This window comes from Panthera pardus, unplaced genomic scaffold (genome assembly GCF_024362965.1).
Source record: "Panthera pardus isolate Hobbes unplaced genomic scaffold, ASM2436296v1 HiC_scaffold_10, whole genome shotgun sequence".
Classification (NCBI taxonomy): domain Eukaryota; kingdom Metazoa; phylum Chordata; class Mammalia; order Carnivora; family Felidae; genus Panthera; species Panthera pardus.
The window spans coordinates 36,156,699-36,184,568 of record NW_026526655.1 but is presented as its reverse complement, the minus strand read 5'-3'; the positions used below and the strand labels follow the sequence as shown (position 1 = coordinate 36,184,568).

The 27,870-nt window shown below is 37.9% G+C and overlaps 1 protein-coding gene across 3 annotated transcripts in view; it reads right to left on the bottom strand.

Annotated features, from left to right (window-relative positions):
* Window positions 1-27,870, bottom strand: part of SATB2 (SATB homeobox 2) — a 194,063-nt gene that overhangs the window by 158,392 nt on the left and 7,801 nt on the right. For all 3 annotated transcript variants that reach the window (XM_053906566.1, XM_053906560.1, XM_019428367.2), the window contains 2 exons: window positions 27,108-27,335; window positions 5,265-5,441 (listed from right to left, as the gene is read on the bottom strand). In XM_053906566.1, the coding sequence (XP_053762541.1) occupies window positions 5,265-5,441; window positions 27,108-27,276 (346 nt within the window). In that variant the 5' untranslated portion in view covers window positions 27,277-27,335. The remainder of the gene's footprint in view (window positions 1-5,264; window positions 5,442-27,107; window positions 27,336-27,870) is intronic.

The following is a 27,870-nucleotide window of genomic DNA, read 5'->3' as shown; positions in this document are numbered from 1 at the left end:
GCTGGAAATAACACACTCCTTATCTCAAACTACAGTACAAAGCTATAGTAAACAATATGGTATCAGCATTAAAACAAACATGTAGGGGTGCCTGGGCGGCTCAGTTGGCTAAGCATCCACCTCTTGATTTCAGCTCAGGTTACAATTTCACGGGTTTGTGGTTTCAAGTCCCGCATCGGGCTCTGCGCACTGACCGCGAGGAGTCTGCTTGGGATTCTCTCTCTCTGCCCCTCCCTCTCTCTTTCTCTCTCTCTCTCAAAATAAATAAACTTTAAAAAAAAATTTTAAAAACAGACATATAGATCAATGGAACAGAATAGAGAGACTAGAAATAAACCCACGCATAGATGGTTAATATACAATAGAAAAGCCAAGAATATACATTGGAAAAAGCACAGTCTCTTCAATGTATATGTTGGGAAAACTGGACGGCCACATGCTAAAGTATGAAACTGGACCACTAATTTACACCACCACAAAAATTAACTCAAAACGGATTAAAGACTTGAATGTAAAACTTAAAACCATAAAACTCTTAGAAGAAAACACAAACAGTAAGCTCCCTGACATAGGTCTTAGAAATGATTTTTTGGATTTGACACCAAAAGCAAAGGCAACAAAAGCAAAAATAAACAAGCAGGACTACATCAAACTAAAGAGTTTCTACACAGCAACGGAAACCATTAACAAAATGAAAAGGCAACCCAGTGAATGAGAAAACATATTTGCAAGTTATATATCTGATAAGGGGCTAATATCCAAAATATATAAAGAACTCATAAGATTTAATAGCAAAAAAACAAACAATATGATTAAAAAATGGGCAGTGGATCTGAACATTTTTCCAAGGGAGACATATAGTTGGCAAGGGGTACATGAAAAGACACTCAACACCACTACTTATCAGGGAAATGCAAAACCACAATGAGATATCACCTGACACCTGTTAGGATGGATATTATCTAAAAAACAAGAAATAACAAGTGTTGGCAAGGATATAGAGAAAAGGTAATACTCGTGCACTGTTGGTGAGAATGTAAATTGGTGCAGCCACTATGGAAAATACAGAGGTTTCTCAAAAAATTAAAAATAGAACTACCATGTGATCCAGCAATTGCACTCACTTCTGGGTATTCATCCAAAGAAAAGAAAACACTAACTTGAAAAGATACATGAACGGCCATGTTCACTGCAGCATTATTTATAATAGCCAAGACTTGGAAATAATCTATATGTCCATCAATGGATGAATGGCTAAAGGAAATGTGGTGTATACACACACACACACACACACACACACACACACACACAAAATCACTGAGCCATAAAAAAGAAAGAAATCTTGTCATTTGTGACAGCACGGATGGAACTTGAGGGCATCATGCTAAGAGAAAGAAGTCAAACAGAGAAAGAAAAATACCATATGATCTCATTTATAAGTACAATCTTAAAATTTTTTTTTTAGTTTCAAAAACCAAGCTTATAGATACAGAGAACAGATTGATGGTTGCCAGAGGTGGGGGTGGGCAAAATGGGTGAAGGAAGTCAAAAGGTACAAGCTTCTAGTTATAAAACAAGTAAGTCACAGGGATATAATGTACAGTACGGTGACTATAGTTAATAATACCATATTGCATATTTCAAAGTTGCCAAAAGAATAAATCTTAAAAAGTTCTCATGATAAGGAAAAAAAATTCTGTAACTACATGTGGCAATGGATGCTAACTAGACTTCCTAGGGTATTTCACAATATACACAAATATCAAATCATTACGTTATATACCCGAAACTAATATATTTATGTCAATTATGCCTCAATAAAAATATATATAAATAAAATTCTAAAAGTTACTTTAAAACTTACAGGACACAGAAAAGAGAGAAGATGATCACTTACAAATTTAGTCAAATGTGCACAGAGAGGAATCAAGTCACCATCACTGCCACTTCCCCAAATCTGCCATCCACATTATCAACTATGAATAGCTACTTGATCAGTATGATAAAGAACACTCAATGACATGGAGAGATCCCTAGCTATTACCAAAAGCGTTATGGGGCAGAACTGAAAGAATGAAAAGGAAAGAAGAAAGAAGAAAGGGAATGAGTATAATTTGAGGGAACAGTTCCTAAGTTAACACTCTTCTTCCAAAACTAGAAGACTTTAGATTCAGAGATATGGACTCATGATCCACCATAAACTGTGCCTGCTGTTCATTAGATCTTAGGCTACCTACTGTAGGAAAAGCAAAACACCTGCCATCTTTTGGCTTTTTGCATATGCAAAATAGCAGGTCAGATGTGTCCTGCATCTCTCATCCTTGAGAATCACAGAGAGCTAATGGTATGTGTCCTGGGAAATAAACGGTTGGGCTCAGTTAGAAACACTGTGCCCGTCATTTATAACAGTATTTTTTGCCCTTAATTTCTCAAGTCCCAATATGTGGCTTCAAATAATGCCTGGAGGATGTGGTGGTGGTGGTGGAAATCCTTGAATTGCATTTTAGTGGAATTTCTGTCATCCTTTAGAAGCAAATATCTTTCTTAATAAAGCCTCTTCAGCTCACTTGGAGGTAATGCCTTCTCAAAAAAAAAAAAATTAACTATCCCATGCTCACAAGACCATGGGTTCATTACCTTGTCATTAGGATAAGGTATCACTCCAAAATAATGACATTGCTAATATATTTTCTCTTTTCAAGGCAATCTGAGTACTATCTAATTCAATTATTGAAACTCTTTTCTGGTCACGTCACAATAAAAAATCATGTTTCAAGAACCTCAATTTTTAAAATAGGCTCAAGCAACCCACTCTCCTTACAGTTTAGTTCTGCCCAACTTTTCTAACACAGGAAGAAGAGGTTCAGAAACGTTCAGTTTCTCCACTGCAGATGGATTTGCTAGGTCATCCAATGACATCCCTATCTTGGAGAAATTATCTAAACAATGAACAAACACACAAACAAGACCAAAACAAAACAGAAAACTAGATGCATAGAAAGTCAGATTTCGAATATATGGTTATATTTTGTTCTACCTCCTTTTCTAGCTTTCTGTTGCTCTGCTGTTTGCCCAGCACACAAATGACCAGTCTCGTGCTGCATTCTGTTTGGTCTATAATAAACATGCAACAAACCGCATACGTTTGATGATCTAAAAATGACAACAGAGATCTAATGCAGTCATTTCAAAATAAACAATTGCCAAGTTCTTCCATTTACCCAAAACAGAGATCAGCAGCCTAATTTAAAACTAAACAAACAGCATTTTTCCCCCCTCTGAAATTATAGTACAAGACCTGGTGCTAAAACCTTTGTTTACCTACAAAATAAAGTATTATCTATGATCTAGAGCACCTTCAGAATGTTGAGTCAACTTTTTAAATGTATAATATTCAGTATTTTTTAGTCCTGGTTTTCAAAAACTTTGGGGAAACAAATATCTGCTTTTGACTTCTCTCCTGTTTAATCCTCCACTGTAGGCCATATCCCTTGCTAGTGTATCTATCTCACCTTGGTGGGCAGAACTCTCAGTCCACATCACTGAATGGAACAGTGTGGCTCCCTAGTGCAAATTTCCTTAGAGTCCCTTCCCTGAGCATGTGCCAAGAATCAAATCTTGGCCACTTAGTGCTCTGTGCTCCACATGTGAGCTCACGGCGCGTTGAGCAGCCGTGCTAACGGAGATGGATAGCCCTGTCAAACAGGAAGCTGGCACACCAGGATGCAAGCAGTGGGATACAGTGACCTTTACATTCAGAAAAAAATATCCTTAAAATGGCATGAAAAGTTTCGGAGGGGGGTGGGGGGCGATGGGGGGATTCCTTTATTTCATTCAGGCAAATAGCATAAAATAAAAGCAGGGGTGCCCGGTATGGAATTTGCTCGGGATTAAATCTTGAATCCCTTACACAAGAAAAAAAGGAAATGAATCATCCTTTATCACACTGCTCTGAAAGCAGTGCGCTGGACAATTCAGCTGTTATCACTGCACCCGACAGGCCAATCACACAGATTCAGACCACACTTAGACTTCCAATAATCCATGGGGTACCACCTGCCCTGGGAAAACATTCTTGACCCCTGGTTTCAGATGGGCTGCTTTCCTGGTAGAATTACAATCTAATTTAAAGACTGAAACATTTTTCAAACAGTGATGATCTGCTTACAGAATCGGTCAAGAGCTTGGATACTAAATCCCATGTCCTCGGTTGCCTTACCTGTAAACTTTGTATGTACTGTTTAATCTCTCATAGTTTCCTTATCTGAATAAATGGAGGCTTTGACAAGGGGCTCATAAAAAAAAAAAGTTGCAAAAATCTGTGGCACATATACACAAATGTTAAGTAAGAATAGTAATATAGAAAATGAATATGCAAAGCAAGACCTGGAGGTAACCTATTGCTTTCCTTCGGTTATAAGGATTATCATAAACTATAGGATTCAGTCATTTGAGCTGAAATACAATAATAATCATTCCACTGGGTCAAAAAGTTTTCTTCCATTTTCCCAGGTTTGGGGGATGTTTTTGTTATTATTTTTTTTTTTTTTTGTAGTTCTCTGCCGTGAAAGAACAACGGGCTATGCTGCAGAGTGAAGCAACAGAAACTCACAATGTGCTCCCCAGTGCTCTATGATACGTGCAGAAATGATGATGCAATTTTAATACTTAATTACATAGATACAGTGAATTGATCACAAAGACACTGAGGGGAGTTTTTTTGTTTTGTTTTGTTTTTTTGTTTTTTACTGAATGTACTACACTAAAACTACAGAGCAGTTTTCAAAGATAACAAAAGTATGATAAAATGTACCCATTTTTTTCTACTTAATTAAAAGCTAATTGTAAAGTGCAGAAGCTATAGGCGCAAAGCAATAAATAAATTTAGAAAACTGAAAGCTTATAAATCACGTATTAAAGTTTGGAGAAGTTAGTTAGGACCAAACATCTCAACGCTCTGAGAACACCAGTTTCGGGACTTAGAGAAAGTAACAGAGCTTTCAATGCCAAAAAAACCCCTATGATGATCACTTTAAAATGCAAGTTTATTTTGGTGGCTCTAAAGGTGCCGGTCAAATATTTCCCAAAGCAACCAGAAAACAAAACTCGGCAAGAAACATTCTGCTATTCACTGTTTGGAAAAGATGTTAAATCTGACCATTCTCCTCCAACCCATGTTTGGAGAATTATTTCAGGAAACACATTCTTCCTCAAATCCTGACACAATGAGGCGTGGGGAGGAGGAAGGGGATATGCGTTAATACCTTGTGCCTGAGCTGCGGAGCTGTGGGAGTACCCCAGGGCCAGGAGCGCGGTCTCCACCAGCTGGCTAAAAAGCACATCTTTTCGAACCAGGACAAACTCTGCATGTTCTTCTCTGTTGTCATATTCAAGAGAGCCATCCAACTGCTCCACCACACAAAAGACAGGAATCATCAAACCTGGAGAGACAAAATTCAAGAGCAAAACACAAATATTACAAAGCAAATCTCAGTCACCATGATGAGAAGGGAAGAGGCAGTTATAAAAGTTACTCATCTGTGATCGACAATGGTTTAGATTAAACAAGCCTCTTAGTTGGATGGGTCTAATGGGAAAGCTGGGGATGTTTTTCCCCTTCCTTATTACTCTCAGACTGCAGCAGAATTGCCTCGGGCGATGGCAGAAGCCCTCAGATTCCAGTCATTAAAAAGTGGAGTGCACCAATGAGGTGTCCTGACTGAGACCCTAACTCCACAGCCAGCATATAGCTGAGGTCAAGGTGACCTTCTAGACCCTTACATCTTTCATGTCTATGGTTTCACCATTAACTGTCAATCAGGACTAGTATTTCCAGATCAGATTTGCTTCTGTCGGTAAATATAAAAGACCTAGTAGAGAGGCATATTTGATTTCACAGTCTAAGCTATCATGTGAATATGTACAAGAAAGTCAATGGGAACTTTTTTTTTTAAGTTTATTTATTTATTTATTTTTGAGAGATAGAGAGAGCATGCAAGCGAGGGAGGGGCAGAGGCAGAGAGAATCCCAAGCAGGCTCTGCACTGTCAGCACAGACCCCACGTGGGGCTCAAACCCATGAACTGTGAGATCATAACCTGAGCCGAAATCAGGAGTCAGATGCTCAACCACTGAGCCACCCAGGTGCCCGTCAATAGGAACTTTTTAAAAGTCCCTTTTATAGCTTTTATTTTTCTACATCTTGGTAAATAGGGCATCAATTAGCCTGAAAATACCCTGCTCCTGAAAATCTTAACTGACATTTAACTTGTATCAAAATATGCATCCACATGTAAAACTCTGTCTTTCTTTAAGTTATTATTTTATATATTAACACCAGTTACCACTATAAAGGGAACTATCTCTTCTTGTGTTTTCAGGGAAAAGAAGTAAACTACCCTAAAGAATAAAGCAAATTAGTCTAGTTGAAAATCTGTTGAAATCTGTTGTCACTGAAATATTTCTCTGCTTTGTATCAAAGTGTGAAAAGCTAAAAAATGTTTAATTCGCCAAAGATTTTTTTATAAACTGTTTTTTATTTTTAAAAAAGTCATACAGGCATTTAAATCTAAACATAGCCAAGGCATAAGAAGATCAAAGTTTTACCAACATACAAGTAATAAACATGGACTCTGCCCCACGTAATTCACACAAGTTAGTACTTTATAGAAGAAGATCTGTTCTGGGTCTTCTCTCTTTGTGCAAAAAAAACACAAAAGTTATGAAGAATAGGTGGGCAGGCTGAGAGATGGGGTGGTGGACAACGAGCTGGTCATTGCTGAAGGCACTTTACAATAAAAATAAGACTTCTGGGTAAATGAGGTATGGGAGTCCCGCCTGTGACACCAGGACTGCACAGCTCTTCTAGAAGCCCCTCCCGTTGCCTAGACCCTAGAAGCCTCCCGACTCACTCTGATCTGGAAAGCAGAGGGTGGGAGCAGACACTGCAAACTACCAGCTCACAGATGTAGATTTTTGTTCTAAAGATAATACAATGGTGCCACTGGTTCCCATGTGCTAATTATTATTATTAAAGATAATAAGTATAGGGTGTAATTATTAAATATAATCATTATTAACAATAATAACACTCATTAAGAACTGTTATCACTAAGGATCATGGTAATTATTATTAAGCCAGCACAACAGGCTAACAAGTCACACCAAACTATCCCCTGGACAACTACAGCCTCTGTGTTTGCCCTTAAGAACAGTAAGGTAGCATTACTGTTTGTAGCAAATACAGTATCCATGGTATAGATTTATGGAAAATAGGAAACAAGGATGGAGCGAACTGATTGTTTGGACGAACAAGGGAATTTAGCCTGGCCACATGGTGCCTTATAAAATATTTTTTAAAGCTGTGACCAGTAATGGCATATCAAATGTTCATTTATGCCCAATTTATTCCTAAATATATGTAACACATGAAATGAATAATATAAATTAAATTTCCTTCAAATTATCTTTGTGCTCATTCGTTTATCCAATTTTTATTCCCTGGACACCTATTGTGTGCCAGGCATCCCCTGTGGCTTCAGGGATACAAGTAAGAACAAGTCTGACGTGGCTCCTGCCCTAAAATCTTCCTAAGCAAGCATAATGGCATTTTATAGGACCTATTCATCAGAGTCCTCACCAGCAGGGAATGGCCCCCATTTAGACCTTGTAACTCTTACAGACTGGTATATGATCTTTGTCCAAGGAAGCAGGTTGATTTCTATTTTTAATGATTTAAGCATATGCACACATAGGGCCATGTAGTCAGTGGTGCCACAAGCTATACTTCACCACTAATACCTATGTGTACATAAGTTTCAGTGCTGAAAATCCATGTGCAGTTCCTAATGTCAACATCTGAGTGTCACACATCTGGGAGTCACAGATAAGGCCTTTAAGTGAACCCAGTTGCTCCATAACCTATCATGTATCCAGTACTTAGGAACCATAAATCTTCCTCAAGTCTATGGTCAACTGCAAAAGACTCAAGACCCTATCAATTTTTAGAAATAATATTAACAGTTCAACGAGTGAGATACAAAATATGACATTAGAGCACAGGGGTCTCTACCACTTAGGAACTTACGTTTTGAAAGTGTCAGTTACCAAAATATTTCCTACACATTTTAGTTCTGTGATTAAAGAAAGCAATTGTTATCTGACATGATAGCAATAACTCTTTACAGTCAAAAGGCAAGCACCCATCCATCACAGGCATCACCTACTTTGAAAGAAAGAAAGAAAGAAAGAAAGAAAGAAAGAAAGAAAGAAAGAAAGGAAGGAAGGAAGGAAGGAAGGAAGGAAGGAAGGAAGGAAGGAAGGAAGGAAGGAAGAAAGAAAGAAAGAAAGAAAGAAAGAAAGAAAGAAAGAAAGAAAGAAAGAAAAAAGGACTTGGAGGTCATTTATAAAACAAAACAATATTTTACTCTGTAAGCCTGTAAGGTGTAAGAATTTACTCTGAAAGCACATATATATGAGACACTAAAAAATAAAGAGGTTATATTTAACCCCTAGAAAAATGTACATTTTTACTTGAATTTCATAGATCTAAGCAATTATGAAATGTTTACAATGAAATGCAATTTTTACAAAAGAAGAGGAAACATAGGTGTGGTTACTAATGACAATGACAAGAGAAATAAAAAATAGTAAAATAGTACACTTGGGGTCAAGTGGGAAGAAGAAGAAAATTAAGGCATAGGTTTTAAAAACTTAAAAACAGCAAATCCCTGGAAAAGAAAACGATAAAAGAATATATATATATATATATATATATATATATATATATTCCATTTTTCCCCCTGCCAATGCCACTTACTCCAGGCAAAAAGAGAGAAGAAAGAAAGAAAGAAAGAAAGAAAGAAAGAAAGAAAGAAAGAAAGAAAGAAAAAGGGGAAAAGTAACAATGGATAAAAAGATAGGGACACTATTTGATAAGCAATTCAAAAAATAAATTAAGAATAGGAGGGAAGAATTAAAAGGTAAGTTTCAATAAAAGAATTAACAACATGAAACGAAAATGCATTCACAACAAAATTTAGAAATGATCAAGAAGAAAAAAGAAACTCTTACTCTGGCCCTGTATCTGGAACTTATGGCATTATTTTTCTTTTATTGTAGCACAGACCCATTTCCAGATGATCAAGTAGGGAACTTTGAACCTTTTGATTATAAGCCTCTCTAAGCCTTTTACAATTGTGGCAGGTGAAGCAGGTAGTTTCATCTAAAGGACAGGCACAGGGTCCCAGCCTTTTGCTAAAAATTAAGAGTTGTTCTGACAATTGGGATGAATGGTGAATTCTGTTGTCACGGAGGCAAAATAAGCATGGGACTCCTTCCACTAGAAAAACGCATTTCCCAATTGTCATTAGTTCCAATGCCCAATTTGTCACTTCCATCGTGACATTATTTCTGAAGAAGCGTGTGTGATTATAAAGGTAATCTAATCTTCACCACGACAGCCATGGGAATAGAGACGCACGGGAGATGGTCACATGTGCTGGTGACTAACACCGTGTCCGGAGGCAGGCAGCTCTTGGATCAAATCCTGGCACCGTTATTCTTTACCTATTGTAGTGACCTCAGGTAATTTATTTGACCTTCCTGAAGCTCAAATTCCTCCCAGTTAAGATGCAAATAATATCTACATCACAGAGTTGTTGTCAGGATTAAACAATGTGAAATAGTTAAGTTGTCTGGCTACCCCCAAACAACGAAACCTATTTGTTTCTCTTTTTTCAAAATCAGTATTAATACCATTCACTAATATTAATACAGAGGAAAACAAGAAACCAGTAATTTTTTTCAGGGTCCATAATCAATGCTCATGATACTTACTAAAAAGCATTTCTTCAGAATAAAAATGATACTCATAATCATTGAATTACTAAAGATGTTCAACGTGCCCCATGGTAAAAGGGTGAATGTGTTAAAAACACATACTTTATACTCCAAAACTGCTTGTCCAGTATGGAAGCTACTAGTTATATGTGGCAGCTAAACACCTGAAATTGACATATGCTTGTAAGTACAAGATACACACTCAATTTCAATGATTTAATACCAAAAAACAAATAAAATACAAAGACATCATGAATCATTTTTAACAATCGCACAGAGAAATTTTTTGGATGCACTAAGTTAAATAAATTATCAAAATTTATTTTGCCTATGTCTAACTTCTTTTACACAAAGCTCCTAGAAAATTTTAAATTATACATGTGGCTCATACTATATCTCTAGGAGAGCTGCTCGAAGCAATCTGTTGACACCAACATATACAATGGTTTTTCTGACACAGGATAAAGTCATCACAAACTGATAACTAAGACAATTGTGCAATTGTCTTGAGCATTTCTTGGATGCCCCTCAGTTATCTTCCCTCTGTGTTCCAGATCTTAGGAGACTTGAGGACAGATGTACTATTGGTTAAACTCCCAAATCTAATGTGGTATCTTCTCTGCATCATCGAACAAAGTGTAAGCCATTGTTTTATTCCTAACCACATTAATCCAAATGTTTTATTAAGGGAAGGGCTTCCCCCCCTTCCCTTGATTTTATTTATTTATTTTTTAATTTTTTTTAATTTTTTTAAAAAATTTATTTATTTTGGAGACAGAGCATGAGCAGGGGAGGGGCAGAGACAGAGGGAGACACCGAATCGGAAGCAGGCTCCAGGTTCTGAGCTGTCAGCACAGAGCCTGACGCGGGGCTTGAACTCAGGTACTGTGAGATCTTGACCTAAGCCGAAGTCGGACGCTCAACTGACTGAGCCACCCAGATGCCCCACCCTTCCCTTCATTTTAAAGAGCAATTGCAGTTTTCAGGAAATGCCACAACACTGGTGTGAAAGTGACCGGAGGCACAAGTATTCTTTGATGCCCTGGATGTCTAACCTCAACAAGGAAAGATGAAAGAAGATCCAGTGGTCGGGGTCTAGAGGATAGGATTCCATTGTTTTCCACCAAAGTCACACCAAACAAACCTCTCCCTTGCACAGCACCTCCTAACTCATCACATACACACTCTAACATACACAGGTACCTTTATCTTTCTCCGGGCCTTTACCCTGAGAGGAGGTATTATTATTCTCATCCAATAAATGAAGACACAAACTATGGGAAAATAAGTAACATGCTCAAAGAAACAGCGAGGCACAAGTAGAACAGTTCAGATTAGCCAACTCTACATCTCAAGCACACTGCTTTCTTGGGGGTGGAAAAGTACATTGGAAACCCACACCCTCAGAGATCTAAACGCTTGGCCTGGCCCCTGCACCACTTGTGATGTCCCATGGGTGACATGCATTGCTTAAAAGTAAATTCACCTTTTGACATGAGGTACTGTGCTAGGCAGACAGGAGGAATCAAACGCAGTTCCTACCCTTTAGTCACTCATAGACAAAGAAAGGCTCAAATAATGAGCCATACTCTAGTGTAGGTGAGAGTGGGCTCCAGCCTCTACCCCAAGCCCTTTGTCTCTTGGGTCCACCCTCATTCTTGGACCTGCCTCCTGAATAGCAGCAGCCAGTCTGAGATGATAGGAGGCCAACTTTTCTTCTCTCCTTCCAGGGGCTCCTGAAACTATCTGTTTCCAGAAGGAAGGCGGCCATGGGGCCCACTCCCTTCCCTGAAGCTGGCAGTGTATCTGGTTCTATCACCTGAGAAGGTCCTAGGGCTAATTGAAGATTACAAAGGCTTTAGGGCAGAGCCTCGCGTATCTGTTCTTTGTATAAAACTGAACCTGGAGTAAAGCACCACACTTAACAACCACCGCAATCAATAAATCATAGAACCCTGAAACACTGAAACAAATTCTACCAAGTAAGCCAAGCAAGGACAGGCTCTACCGGAGGACTGGGAGAGAAAGGAGTGAGGGGTGGCAACTATCCTAGTGCCAATGTATTAGAAAAACAAAACAATTTACTTTCTCTGCAACCTCATTCTCCCTTCCCTTTCCTTTTGTCTCTCCCTTTCTATTTCTATCACACACATGGACACACACACACATACACCGAGTCACACACACAAGAAGAAACCTCAATGTTAACCCCCAGTATTAACTTCTAGACACTTCCTCCCACTCTAACACAATAGAGACAACTCTGAGCACCAAGACTGTGGCAGGAAACAGAAAGGAAGAATAGGGTGCCCCTCACCTCCTTCTTGGGGTCCCACGCAAAATTTCAAGATGGATCAAGTGTGTCTTTCTTACCGTCCTCTTCTCTGTCCCTGCTGTCCCCTCCCAGGCACCCGACCTCCTGAGCCGTGGTAACCAGAGGCTCCACATTCCACCACTCCACTCCAGCCTCCCAATCCCCCAGGGGCTGAGCTCGAAAATTCCAAAGAGATTAATAGATAAAAAGATGCTACACTTTGCTATTTGAATGGTTTAGCAGTCCTTTAATCTCCTTAGATATATTTTCATTGTAAAATGAAACACATTGTATCCCACATTAACTTCTAATGGAAAGAATTTCAGGTGATGCAATTAAAAAAACAAAACAAAACAAAACATGTTTTCACCAGTCTTGGCATTGTGGGGGTGGGAGGGGAAGAAAAAATATTTGGGGGCAAGGGAGCCATCCACAGATGGACTGGAGATCCTCTGAGCTCCCCTAAACTGCTTCACTTTCCAAAGTTCCTCTCTGACCCTTGCTTGTGAGCAAAGATTCTCGGAAGGATTAATTCATTTGCCATTGCTGTTGGTTTTCTTTCTTCAGTCTCACTAAAGAGGAAGCAAGAGCTGACAGAGGTGGGTGACCTGTGTGGTTCAAAGGTGGAGGAACACAGTTAATCCTACAATGCTGGAGAAGGCAACATTTGCCTAATAATTAGTCTATGGGCAAATGAAGCCATATATGCAGAAATTTGATTTCATGTTCATCCATGACCCAGGTGTTTGTAACTCAAGGTTAAGCCTCCAAATAAAAGTTTCAACCATAGAGCTCCTTGATGCCTCTCTCCCCTTGGGGAAGTAGGGTGAGGAGGTAAGACTATCAAGAAATACTGTATTCTCAGAATCCCGTCTAGTAACACCAGACACTACCTTGCAGCCCCTGAGGCAGATCTTAACTCTGGAAGATAAGAACAAAAATAGGCCAGGGGTGGGGAAGCCTCGTGAACTCTAGTCCTCTCTTCCTTACCACCCCAAATGCTCAAGCTAAGCTTCAAGCGGTAGGGGAAAGAGCCGGGTTCTGGTCTCCCAAGCCTGTCCCCAGACTGAGAGATGGAAACTCAACCTGAAGTCAGACCTGAAGTCTGCAGGAGAAACCCCACATCTCTCAATACTCTTCATTTATAGAAATGTGGTAGCAGGATCAGGTTGGCCAGGCAGTTTGCAAAACAGGATTTCACAGGCACACAGAGGCACAGTGTGGCTACTTATCTAAACAAAAAAGCCTGAGCTACACCTGGGAACTGGGCCATAGCAAGCCTGACCCAAGGAACTAAATTCCCTGATGTCGGGAATGTCCAGTTAGAGTGAATGAGAGGCCTGCCTTTACGTTCTCCAACATGGGCTGCATTTAGATAAGTCTTCTTCACTCCCTCACTCCCCACTCCACCCCTGAGCCTGTCTTACAGCAAGTCCAAAATAAATGTTAGTTCAGTTCAACAAAAACGCTAATTCTAGCTAGAGGTTAATAACCACCATTAACAGGCAATGTCAGTTCTGGCTTTTTCCTGTGACTTCCCAGCTGAGTCTATCACATCACTGTAGCTCACTGCACCGCAGTGAGCATCGGCGTGCAAGAAAAGCTTTCTAAGAAACAATCCACACAAGTAGCCTTAGGAGCTTGCTCCATGTTCTCAAGGGGGAAGTGCACCAGACCTCAGGGCTGTGTGCAACCACTGTGGACAGACATTGTTAGTTTATCACTAGGAAGGCATCACAGTCCATTGGTGAAGACTCAAGTGGCTAGCAGCACTGTGCTCTGTGACTGTACGTATCCTGGGACCCTGGGGGTCTTACCTGCCATCCTACATGTTCTGCATGGAAGGACTGCAATATCTTTTCTAAATCAGAGCCACAAAATGTTCGGTGATCGTGAATTAAGAAAAAAAAATTTTTTTTTTCTTTTAAGAAAAAAGTAGAATCTGTAAGTTTGATTATCACGGAAGAGTTCAAACACTGTTTGAATGTTAAACATTGTTTAAGTATCCTGTAGTTCAAAGCTAAATTTTTAAAGTTCTTTTCACAGTGGGTTATAAATGCATGTATTAAGTCTCAAGACTCGATGCCATGTTAAAACGACTATACTATAACTCATTAAGATTTCTGTCCTTCGTTGTATAAAATTTTATTCTAGAAGTTTCTGAGAAGATAATATTTCAGATAGTATTTAAGAGGAGATGTATTTGCTATTCCCCTCTCATTATCCTTTCTGGGAAAGCTATTTGCAACTCAGAGTCCCAAAAGTCAGAAAAAGAATCAATAAAAATTGCCTTCATAGTAACCATTGCTTCCTCATCTCAGGTTTTGAGCTTTGCCTAAATGTTGTTCTATCTAATTTAACAATTAAAATAAAAAATCTTTGATTGATTTCTCCAGTGTAGTGTTAAGGAAAGGTTAACTGTACTGAGGTTCACTAGCAAGAAATTAATAAAGGAATCAAGCACTCAGCTCTCAATAAGACAAGACTACCCAGATTTCTAGTGGGAATATTTCATAGCACAAGCATGTTTTCTTTGGGGAGTTTAACTCACCAAAATTATTAAAAATTGAGATCAAACACTGGTGCAAAACCCCAAAGGAAATCATACTAGAGTGGAGAGATTTTTATCAAATAAAAACCTGAAAAGGTGAAGTTTTTATAGTAAAAAATAAAAGGCCTTCTCCTTACAAAAGGAAATCCTACTATGTTTAGGGATCAAACAGCAAAACATGTATGGATGTCTAATGTGTAAAAATCATCACTGTGAAGTGAATGCAGATTTCACAAAGCCAAGCTTCAAAAGACAAGCAGCCATCACCTAGACTAAAAGCCACTCTCATTCTTGTACCCAATAAATGCATCCACCGAGAGGTAACAGCAACCAAGCCCTGGAAAGGACTAACACTGGGGAAAGAAAAAGAAAAGAACACAAGGAGAGAGCAAGAAAGTCAAAAGCATAGTGTGTATTCTGCAGTTCCCTAAGGGTACACTGAGATGTCTGGATTGCAATACATAGGATATTATTATTGTGACTGAGATGAAGTTAATAAAACCCAGCATACAGACTGGGGAAACTCAGGTCCCCACTGATGGAATACTTCCCAGACAAGATATTTTAGGTATATATGTACCTCCACAATTTACAGCAATCACTTAAATGAGAAAAAGAGAACAGAGAAAACTCATATATTATTTTTTCACTTTATGAGTCTAAGACATCCCCTTTGTAATTTATATAATTTCCAAGAGAAAATATTAAATTTAATATTTAAAAACCTAAAGAGATCACTTAAGCCACAACATATAAATCCATGAAGATCTTATTTTCATCCTTAATGTTATCCAAATGGTATCATCCAGCCATAGGAGGAATGTTATTCTGCTTTTAACAATCTTTGAGAAGTGTCATCCAAGCCCAAAGTGATTTTCCTCCCAGGGGAAAAAAAAAAAAGATAAATGATAAATCACAAAGGACAATACAACTTTCTACCTTCATTAAAGCAAAAGACCCTGGTAGAGTAGTGCACCTTTTTAAATCTGGGGTAATCCCAGGTATGAAACATCTCAGTCTCAACGATTCCACTTCCAGATCCCCTGGATTCGTAATTTCTTTAACTCTCAAATAACTTGAGCCACAAAATCAAGCATATTTATGTAGCCTCTGCCCCACCCCGAAAAGGCCACAGTTTCAAAGCAGACCCAATCTCACAAACTCAACACGAAATAACAGAAGGACGAGTCTTAAGATTTTTTTTTTCAAAATCCACATTAAAGGAGAAAGGGGCTCCTTCTGGGGTGAACCCCAGTGTGGCCATGGTGCCCTGCCTGTCATGGTAAGAGCGGCCACTTTATCTTGGTACCACCACTGCCCGCATCTACATGAAGATGAAAGAAACTGTACCTAACAGTTCCCGTGAATATACATGCATCTCTTTATTTTGTTAACAGAAGATGGACAAATGATATGTTTTCAACGAGCAAGCCTGTGTTTATTATATATCTGAGAGGCTGGCGACAACAAAGACGACTTCGTGAGTTCTATCAAAGGGAAAAGAGAGCTGGACCCCAGAGGCTTTCCTTGGGTAAAGAGAACTGTCTCCCTCAAACTTGTTTTCCAGCTATACATCAATCTTCAATATAATTATGTTTGACAGAATATAAGCTCTTGGCAGTTAACTTGTTTACAATAAACGCTTAGTTTGGGTACATGGACTGTATTTCGGTTTTATAAATATCAAACACAAACCTACAACAGTTCCATTATGGGGCTGAGAATTATTTTGCTATAAATCTTTTTATTGGGGGGCCAAGGGAATTACTTTGCAGCTTGTTTTCCACTAACCACTTGGAATAGTGTGAAAAGAGGTACATTTATACTCTGACCCTGTGCTAATTGGAATTCTATACATTTCCATGGGAGAGCATACAGTATCAGTCCTGAACATGCAGGTTGCCCCCCAACCCCGACATTGTTGTCATGATGGTAAAAAAAAAAAAAAAATACACATGCAAGCAAAATGGTTCTTGCTATAGTTTTCATACAGTTCTGATTCTCCTCAAAGTCTCTTGGGAACTAATGGCCATTTGTGACAGCACTGGCAGGCCTTCAGTGGTGAGCTCCAGTTTGGGGGGGTTTATAAGTTAGCTGTAAAAATGTGCTTAAGGCCCAAACTGACTATATGAATGGGCCTGTAAAAAGAGTTAGTTTTGCTGAATGTTACCTGGAGATTCATTTGAGAAGGGAAAAAAAAAAAAAAAAATCAGGATCACCTTATTTACTCTTGTAAAGTGCCTTTACTTGGGTCTTAAATGTGTGTATAACTTACTTTCAGAGAACAATTTGCTCCTCTTATACCCCCTCGAAAATAAAGGGTGTTCAGTCTTCTAATACCACACCTGCCACATCTATAGCACAAAACCTTGTCTGAATGGAGCCTGGGAAGCTGAACACCAGACAAAGCTTCAGGGGTACCCTGGCTTAGCCCCACTCCGTGAACACTCTTCTCCAGCATGCACCTTCATTAGCAAGCAGCATGCCTTCTGGGGTTCAGATGAGGACGATTCGTCCTTGCAGAGTTTCCTCACTTATTTTTAATTTCACAATGACCTTGTAATCAGATTCCTATAATAGTTCAACTCTAATACGGTACTAATATTCAGAAAATACTCATTTTTAATTTTCCAAAATACCTACTACTGGGGAATTCAGGCACTTTATTGTTTAACAGTGAGATTCCAACTTCTTTCCTTCTAGTCAATGCTACAATTTCAGGTGACATAAAATAAAGAATTTTTTTGTCTCTCCCCTTCTGATAAAGACCTGAAACTGATTTATAAGTTTCAAGAGTCATCAAATAGGATTTTATTAAAAATTTTACCACATAACTTTCATACATGAGAAAGAGAAAGAGGAAAAATATTTTCATTGCATTATCAGCCCCACAGGTCTTTCTTGTTAATATCAAAAGCACTAGTTTACAGTGTGAACTAATGGAAAATTGTTAAATTCACCTAAAATAATCAATCTTTTTTTTTTATTATTTAAATAAGCCCTTTTAAGACTTTGACTATTTAACTGCTATTTACTCGGGGAAGGGGAGACATGGAGAAGGAGACTGTACAAAAAAAGAAAAAAACTTTTTTAATTGTACAACAAAAATTCCCTCCAAGGCAAAAAGACATTATGCCAAGTTCCACCCAGAATTAATGTTTAGGTTTAAATTATAAAGTCCAGAAAAAAACAGAACCACTAATAGACCCTTAAAGCTCGTGGCATTCGTCGCCGCTGTTAGGTTATGTAGATGCTAAAATTGAAAAACCCTTTGCTGACAAAAGTATTTTAATGAAGGTGCTATTAAGTAGACTCTCTGAACTGAATTTAAACAAAACAAAACAACAACAAAAAAGCCTTTTGAGCTGTTTGATATAAATTCCACTCTAAAGGGGATTATGCTTGGGACAGTTCTGGGATTATGAGACCTCCACCAGTAAGGGTTTACTGCCTATCTTATTCCTTTCATTTTAACATTCTCAGAAAGATTTTTAAATATTGAACCCAAGAAAATTCTTAGCTACAGATCAAAGAAATGTTCTCCTCTAACCCTGCTAAGGTTGTCCAAACTTTGGGCTCCAAATACTCTGATGGCCAACATTGTTTGTGGTTTTAGCATCCCCGCAATGAGCAGGGGTTAACTCCACTGTCTGGCTAAGTCCACTGTCATCACCAAAGTTGCCAGGAGCTCACAGTTTCTATGAATAGAGTAAGAAATACAGCCCAGAGTGAAAGAAAACTAGCCACTGATTTTGGCTGCTGCCGGCCAGCTCACTCTGAGTTGCCAGAAGCTCCACTCTGGGGAAAGAGGCAGGGAGGTTGAGCAGTGTGAAGGATCATGGACTTAATAATGGTTCCGATGATGGCCAATGGAGGCCAGAGCCTATATATATATCTCAAGTGACAGTCTATGCTGCCTGAGTGAATGTCAGTGATGTGTACACATGGAAACTCAGGGTCCCCCCACCGACCCCATGTGTGCTGAGAAGAAATAAGGGTGCTCATTATCCACCTTCAACTCTCTCTCCCCCTTCAGCCTGGTTATGCCTTCCAGAGGAGGAACAGCAGGTCCAGGATCACACCTAACCTTTACCAGGGCGAGCTCCGTCATCGGAGAAACAGTCATCATGTTTGTCTTTCATTTACAGAGGTTTAAAAGAAAGGTGGGGGAAGGGAGTTATACCTCAGGTAGAATATAAGAAAATGTGATTGCCCTTCTCAAACTGCATATAAAGACAAAATCAATGAGCACTTTTAATTGTCTCCTGAGCAACCACCTCCCAGGGGCTCCTTTAGGAACTTCCCAGGGAGGAGAAAGAACAAAATGGTCTCTCCCAAAACAGATTTTAGCTAATAAACACAGCAAAGTAAGTGAAAAGCATTTCAGTTATTCTGCATCCTCTCCAAGACTAAAAATTTGTACATTGTGTGACAGGTCCACCTCATTTTTCTTAATGATGTTTTTATTATTCTTTCACTCAATTAAAGCAGAAATGGATATTGCATCTTCTGACTGTATAATTGTTATTGTAATCTGTTTTCGATCACTGCTTGGGAAATGGGTCCAAAACAACATAAACTCTCCACTGCCTCAGAAGGCAAGTCATTTTCTTTTACTACGACACTTAAAGAGACATTTATCATGCTGCTCTGTTCACATCTTTGGATTATGATAAAAGAAAGTTCTTGTTCTGTTAACCAAAAAAATATAATGTTTTGAAAACACTGCTATGTAAACAGTTTTGACATGAATGCGTTTTCCTAATAAACTATCAATTTTGCCTTTCCTTATACATATAAAGAATTGGAACAAATGCAATAAAAATATGCAATTTTAACACAGGGACCAATCAGGAAATTTGAAAATCAATCATATTCAGTTATAAAAGAACTGATACACTCGTTTTCCAGCCAAATAGAAAAACAAGTAAAAAACAAATTTTTTTAAAGAAAGAAAAAGATATCTCTGCTTAATGTGATGAAATTAAAATTGTTTCTATGAAAAATGCAAATCACCTCTGTTAAATCTTAGTGCTTTGGAAACACTTGCTCTAACCAGAGTCTTATTAATTTTTTTTTTTTTTCATATCTGTGCAAGTCTTCAACACATAAAGTCTCTGAGCTGCTGGGCACATTTCAGTAACTGTGTAACCATAAGTGGGCACGAAACAGTCTGGTGAGAAATGCATACTTTTTGATAAGCTTGCAGTGTTTCCTCTGAACTTTCTAATCTTTGTTGTTATGTTAAATGCTATCATTTAATAACCCACTGTGCTAAGACAGAACTCCATTCCAATGATAAGACAACTAGTGAAGGGCAGATCCAAATTTGCCTTATACCGTGAGCAACTAAAATTGAAATCTACTTCCCTTAGAGTTTTACTATCCTAATGTGTCATAACCACAAATAAAGAACATTCTTCGTACAATATGACTGCCCTAATTTGCTGATAACTTCATTGCAAGGTTCAAATTCTTGAAATTTCTATTAATGCTTTTTTTCTTCATCTTAAGCATTTGCCAAACTAGTAACTAAAATATTCACTAGTTTATTTTTTAAGTTTTAAAGGTACACACATCAGTGAAAATGGAAAAAATACATCCCATAAACCCCACTGCCATAATTATATGTCTAAGGCAATTTACTCCATATTAGGTCATTTTTACCTAGTTTTTAAAAAAAAAAATCTGGAAGAAGTAAAACTTTGTAGGTGAGAAGAGAAAGACAGAAGTGGTGGAAGACAATTTCTGATGCAGGCTTTCACTTAATTATACTGATTTTGCCACAATTCTTAAAATCACTTGCTATTAAACAGCAAAACAATTCTGCTAATTGAAAACAACAACAACAACAAAATTACAGAGATACAGTTCCATGCTTTTGAAAACTCCACCATGGAACATTTTTACATAAACACTGTGTAGCATGAAGTGCTTGTGAGGCTTGTTTCATGCAAAAGAAGAAAATAAATGTTTGGCTGATCACTGACAATACGGGAACCAATGTGACTTCAGAAAATGGAAAATAACATGCTATAGGGGCTCCGTCTGTGCTTTTTTGGAAGTCTGTAAGTACTCAACTGGCTTTTGTTTTAACTCATACCTCAATTCCTCTCAGGGCCGTCTACTTGGACTTTGAAATATCTATTGCGTTACCCGTAAGTAGTAGGATGATGAATCCTTTGTATATAAAAATCCATTTTTAACACATAGACATTCTCAAACCTCTATTGCACTTTAAAATAAAAGGAATTCACAACTCTCTTTACTACTGGCACCCTAAATTAATGCTAGAGAGCAGTGGTGATTGGAAGTGAGAAAGGCCCCACATAATCAAAGTCAGCAGAGGGAAATCACTCATTTTAAAATCACTATAAAGAAAAGAACGGAAGCAAAAAAGGCTAACTCTCTTCATTTGCTGAGCTATGCATAAAGGTCTTCTACTTGAAACCATTTTCACTTGTTTCTTTCTCTTTTTCCTTTCTCTTTCTTTCTTTCTTTCTTTCTTCCTTTCTTTCTTTCTTAAAAAATAATGAGTTAAAATGTATGGGTTAGATCCAATATTTCACTGCTGTTCTTACTCTTGGGGAGTAGGGGGTGGGGTGGGGAACGTGCTGCCAAAGCTTCTGAAAAGAGAGTTTGGGCTGCTAATTTTCCGTTCACAAAATCTAAATTCCCCTTATGCATCTCACACAACTCATGAAATAATATGAAACAGTATTATATCACTGCAAATTGAGACATTTTTATCAAAATAAAGAGTGATGATGCCAACATTTCATTTGTCATTCCCCACTTGTCACTTTTCACTGACAAACTGTTACACATACAACTTTTGTCAAATGCTCCATCTTTAAATATGTTCCAAAATGCCATTGTATCTCAGCACTCTTATAAGGAAGACAGCAAAAACCACTATGTTACCACACATTAGTTACATAGGTTAAAAAAAAAAAAAAAAAACCCTACTTATTAAATAAAAGAAGATAGAGGATTTTTTATTAATTCACATGCTATGTGGGATAAAGTTTAGATTCCTGAAAAAAAAAACAAAAAAAAAAATTATGAATGTATTTTATTTACCTAATGTGAGATTATTAGTTACAAGAAACTTTGTTAATGGTGAAGAATAGGTTCCTTTTTAGCAACAGAAACCTAAACTCTCTAAAATGACCTAAAAAATAATAGAGTTTAGAACTCATCTAGCCCTGTTAATGTCTTTTTTACAAATGCATGTAAAGTCTCTACACTGAAGTCTCTTTTCAAAAAAAGAAAACTAAAGGTTTTAAATGATCAAAGTAGAACCACTACACTTGACTGCTTATGAGATATATTTTGCCAGATATACCAAATAATTACCCTGCCTTTCCTGGACTAAAACTGATTTCCATATTCTTAAAATAATGCAAATTCATATTCCTAGACCTCTAATAAATGATAATAAGTCTTTTTATATATACATAAATATAATATATATACAAGATATCTAAGACGTACAGACTGATTCTAGTCACAACCCCCTGGGAAAAGATTATATTGCTTATTTTCTACAGGGGTTAAAAAACAAATGTCTTAAGGGACATCTATGTAGTTCCAACACACACACACACATACACACACATTTCATTGCAGATGATCTTGAATATATAATGGTCAGTGGGTTTCTGCTGATGGAACACAAGGCTTCCAAAATTACTTGAAACATCAAATTATGCTCAGGACTTTGAGGGGCGGATACCCTATGTTCTGTTTAATGTGTATGTTCCATTGCATATATTTTTTTAACCAAGTATATCTTTATTTTAATAACAGGCCAAGGACTAAAAACACTTTAGAAAAGGGCTATTTTTCTACCTCAGCAAAACTACAGAGGACATGCTAGATTGTTGGATGACCCCAAAGCCTAAGTTCATTCTATTTAAAAGATCTCAAACCCTTAAAAAAAAAAAAAATGTAGAATGTAAAAGGGAAATACAATCTTTTCTCTTTGGAAGTAATAACATGAGGCCTCCCTACAAGCAAAACGGTGTTCATCCTTGGCTAAAATGAATTTAATGGGTTTTCGTCATTTTACCCAGGTTGACAATATGTGTCTAAATTTCCAAGTATTTTATACATTTCAATACATCAATATCTATACTCTTTCATAGCTGTACTCCCTTCAAAGAGTAAAATGTCTGCCTACACTGCTAATATGGTGACTGCACCTGACCTGAACTGCATTTCTTTTAATCTAAAAGGAAATGTTCCACATGTAGACAATTAAACTAACTGTTGTTGTAGACAATGTTCAGCTCTAAATGAGGCCCTGCCCAACAATCGTGATCACATTTGCTTCCCTATTTGAATACATCAGTGTGTATTGCATAATGATTTTTTTCCCCTTGTAACAAGACAGTTATGTTCTTCAAAGGGCTGCCTATTAGCAAGAAGAATAGGCCTACTTTGGGTCAACTAGTTATAAGACAACTTTAACAGGCAATTCCTCAACAAGATTAAATCATGATTTTAAAAACAAATTATTTTTCAGGAAAAAAAAAAAAGGAAATTTTTTTCAAAAAACAGCAACCATCTCTAAAAGATATTCATGGTGTTCAAACATTTTCCCCCCAAAAGCCTAGAACATTTAACACCAAAAAAAAATGATCAAAATTCATAGGAAAATGAAAAATATCAAAAAGATTTCTGATGTTTAATGCCTCCTATCAGCAAATACACCATCTGGTATACTCAAGCGCTGTTCATTCAGTTTAAATAAAGCTGTCTGAAAGTTTTTCTTTAAGCCAAACATTTAAAAATGAAAATGCTTGTGTTAACAATGAATGAAGCACAATAATTTATTGCTATTAAAGCACAACTGGCCAGCGCCTTTCAGCAGTCCAGGAGGAAAGCAGAGAGCTTCGCTTCCTCTGCAAACTTGATTGGCATCACTTTCATTTTATGCTGTAGGTTTCGTGGCTGAAGCATTACACACAGCAGAACCTTTTAGGTACTTATGTTAATGGTGGCAAAAAGGATCATCTGATTCTTATTTTCGTCACCCTTAATAATCTTCTCTTTTTCTAAATCTTCAAATAGATCTGTAAGTTTTAATCAACAATTTCACAAATATAAATTTCCCCACCATTAATCATCCTTTTTCAAAATCCTTATGGAGTGAATTACTAGCTGAGAGGGGACGCCAATTCTAGTAAGTGAATGTTACCCAGCAGGGATATAAAGCTGTCAACACCACGGTGCTCTTGCTTGCTCTAAACTCTCTCCCAGCCTTCCTATGTTTTTTAAAGAGATATTAGCCTTTTTTTTTTTTTTTTTTTGCCTAGGGACTTTCTATAAAAGCTGACTGTCATACACATCTGAGCACTTATTTTATTACATACATGCTTTAAAACATAACTTAGATAAGAACAAACACATCCTAGAAGGTGTTGGAAAGACAAAGCAAAACTGATCTATGTTCTAATAGTCTTCTAAAGCTAACCACATTGTAAACAGCACACTAACTTTTAAGTCCCCTATTAAAACGCAACCTTGAGGACTGTGATAGTGTATCTACCACCTCAACTAGTCAAATCCAGACACTAAAATAATTTTTTTTAACAAACACATTCTCACCAAAAAACATACCAAACTCTCTGTCTAAAACCGTAGAATAAGGGCAACAGAATTTACTATTACAACTAAGGCATTCAGAAACATTTATTCACCTCACTGTTTATCAAAAGCATGGAAGATAAACTGCCATATTATTGGGCAACCAATTAACTTAATGATCTCCCCATTTTTAGAGGGAAAGCTTTTAAGAAAGAGAATCACTAAAGATTAACAAATGCGTCCTATCAAATTTTGAGCCCTATTTTTAAACCATCTCCATAACATTGACAAGACTGCAATATATCTGAAAATGATAATAAATGATATAGAGCTATAAATATTTTGTAGTTGTCTATGTTTATTATATTGCTTCATAAAGAACATTTAAACAAAAGAAGGTAGGGTGATAGAAATATAATCTATTTTATACTTAACCTGTTCAAAAAAAAAAAAAAGTCTTTCAATGACAAAGAACTTCTAACTAGAAATGTATTTTAAACATTTTTAAAAATTTTAAATTTTTTTTAAAGGCTTTGCTTTTCTCCCATCTATATACATGATTAAAAGTTACAAAGAAATGAAATTGTTACCAGCTCAACATACATTAAGAAACCATATAAACTTAAACCCCTCCAAAAATATTAACATTCAAAAAAAAACTTTACACTGTCAAAATTTTATGTTCTTATATTTTAAAGTTTTCTAAATTAAAATCTTTCTAAATAATCTACTATGCTATACAGAATACAATCTTTCTATAAATTTTTTTAAAACTCACCATATGTAAACTCTTTTAACCACTTCACTAGTAAGTATTAAACACAGTACTTACTGAGACAAGCTAATAGCATCTCTATTTTCACTTTGGAAAGCAACTAATAAGGCCTTTGACATGACTACATTAAAGCTCAGTAAAAGTGACGAAAACAGCTTGTTGAAACAAACCTATTATTCCTCTTGAAGACTTAATTTCACTTTATACCAGATTTATAATAAGTGGTCAAATGTGAATTATAGTCTCAGAAAATAAGAAACGCTACCACTGTTTCACACTAAATTTAGGTATTCCTGGTCAACAAAATTAGGGAGTTTCTTTCACAGTTCAATATGATGTAGGAATAAAGAAAACACTTTTTTTTCTAAGGAATCACAATTGTTAACAATTATGTTCTAAAATGTTTAGAGACTTCTTTCAATTCAGTGAATTTTAGCAGGTCTTCAGAAAGAAACCAAAATTCCTAGTCCAAGTTTTTTCTTTATGCATAAGGCCACTTTGAGAACACATCTCCTCCTCCAATGATTTCCAAGTTTTTCAATCAAATAGTATCAGCACTCGCATCATCTTACACTTGGTTTTACCATATTTGCTATATATTTTTCTTTCTCATATGCATATACTAAAATGTTACAAAAAGTCTGAAGTTATTGTTCCAGTCTCAAGATAGCACAATAAACACAAATTTTAAAAAGTGGGTCACAGAACTATCAAGTTATCTTTTGCTTCATCGAAGTGTATCTTTAAGCCCCTAAAAATAAAAGGTGCATAAGCCACAATGTATAGCCAAATCATTTTTTAAAGCTTTAAAAATTGTGAGAATGGGTGCTTCTCAAGGGAGATGATTAATATAAGGAACTAAGGCAAACCATTCTGAATGTCTACGGTGAAGAAATAATAATAGCAAACTAAGTAAAAATAGAAACGTGTTATTTTATAAAATGTCTTTTAACTCTTTAAAAGGGTATGGACGTTTAGACTTAAGTCTTTACTTTGAAATACAAACTATGGCTATTTAGAACATGGGGTTGGAGTTTATCACTAAGTTTTGCCATGGTTTTGTATCATTTCAGGTGGGCTCATATGAAGAATTATGTTAAGTAAGCTACTGCTGAAAATATTAGGGGGGAAACCTCTAGAAGCAAAAAAGATTTAAACTAGTGATTTATCTCAAACACAAAAAAACTGCATGCCATGTTGAATTGTGCATTTTGTATGCCAAAACTAAGCAAACAGCACATAAGCCTCAACATATTTTAATAATATTGAACTTTTGTACATATCGCTTTATAAAATTATTTTTCCTGACCACATTAAAGGAAAGTGGTTGTTTAAGTAGTAAAATCTCCAAAAAGTTTTCTTTAAATAATATTAAATTCTTGGAAAGGTAAACAGCATGTAGCCATTAGGACTACTTTGCTATTTTTTACCTGTTCTGCTGTAATTCATAACAAAACTACAAACGCGTAGGACTTTAAACTGTTTAGAAAATGGTGACCTTAAAGCTTCTAAGGGCCTGGCAGATTTCATGATGCTTCTTTATTTCCCACTTGAACTGTGGCAGGAAATATTCCCAGTTGTTACTAATTTATCTCGAAGGACTGTCCTAACTACAAAGTAACACCAACACTCCTGCTCCTGGGCATTAAAGACTAGTCCACAAAAGCGATCGCACCTCAACTTCATCTCTACAACAGATACTCTGAGGCAAAGCAAAAGAGTTAAATCACTAAAAAGCTCTCTAGGAAAATCTAGAAACAGTTAGCTGGCTGTGACATAAACCTGCCAACACCTCAGCACACAGTGGCAAAGTGCCCAAAAAATGCCACCCTCTGGGTAAACCACTTTCTTGTTTTAACTCTACATGAAGCTACCAGTTGCAGATGAGAGGCGACGGGGGCATTATTTGGCAACCTGGAATTCACTTCCTGTAATCCTACACCGCGACAGCGCCTAATCAACCTGAACCCTGACACCCGGGCCATTATCGCCGGGCCGCGGGGCTGCGCGCGCCTCCCCGCTCCGGGCTGTTACCTCCCACGGCCTTGGCCACGGCGCCGTTGGGCCTCCCGCGGGCTCCCATGGGGCTGCCGTTCTGCTCCAGCCGGGCCACCTTCACCGGGGGAGGCCCCTTGACGTCGGGGCTGCCGCTCCGCCGGTCGGGGCTGTCCCGCAGACACGGGCTCTCGCTCCGCCGCTCCATGCTGCTCCGACTCGGAGACAAAGTTCCCACCGGCAGGTCGCAATAAAACGCGCAGGGACCTAGGGAGGGGGCGGGGGGGAGGGAAGGGGGAGGGAAAAAAAAAGAGGGAAAACCGCTCACACACGTGATAGACGTTCAGGCCAGTGGCAGAGCGCTGCACCAAGCCACACAAACTTCCTCCCACGCTGCCCGAGGGGCCCGAGCCGGGAAGCGGGTCCCCACCTTACACTGGGCGGCCAAAGGAAGCTCGAGGTGCTGCGACACTGCCCAGTTGCTCTCCAGAAGTTAGCCCTCGGTGACGGTTACCAGGCCAGCGCCCAGGGGCGCCCAGAAGTGGCCCATTCATTGGGACAGGGTTGGCATACGCCGTTCTCAGATGAGACAGCCTCGCCGTGTGGGGGTCAGTGTTGCAGAAGAAGTGAACTTCATAAAAAGGCATCTCACCCACTCGAGGAAGGGATAGGGGATGTACACAAGTCCGTAAGAAACCGAATTAACCACATGATGAATGTGCCGTGAATGGCGGGGCAGGAGCCAAAGGCCTGCCTTAAGGACTCCTTGAATCCCTGCTTTTTATCTTTACCGAGCAAGTCT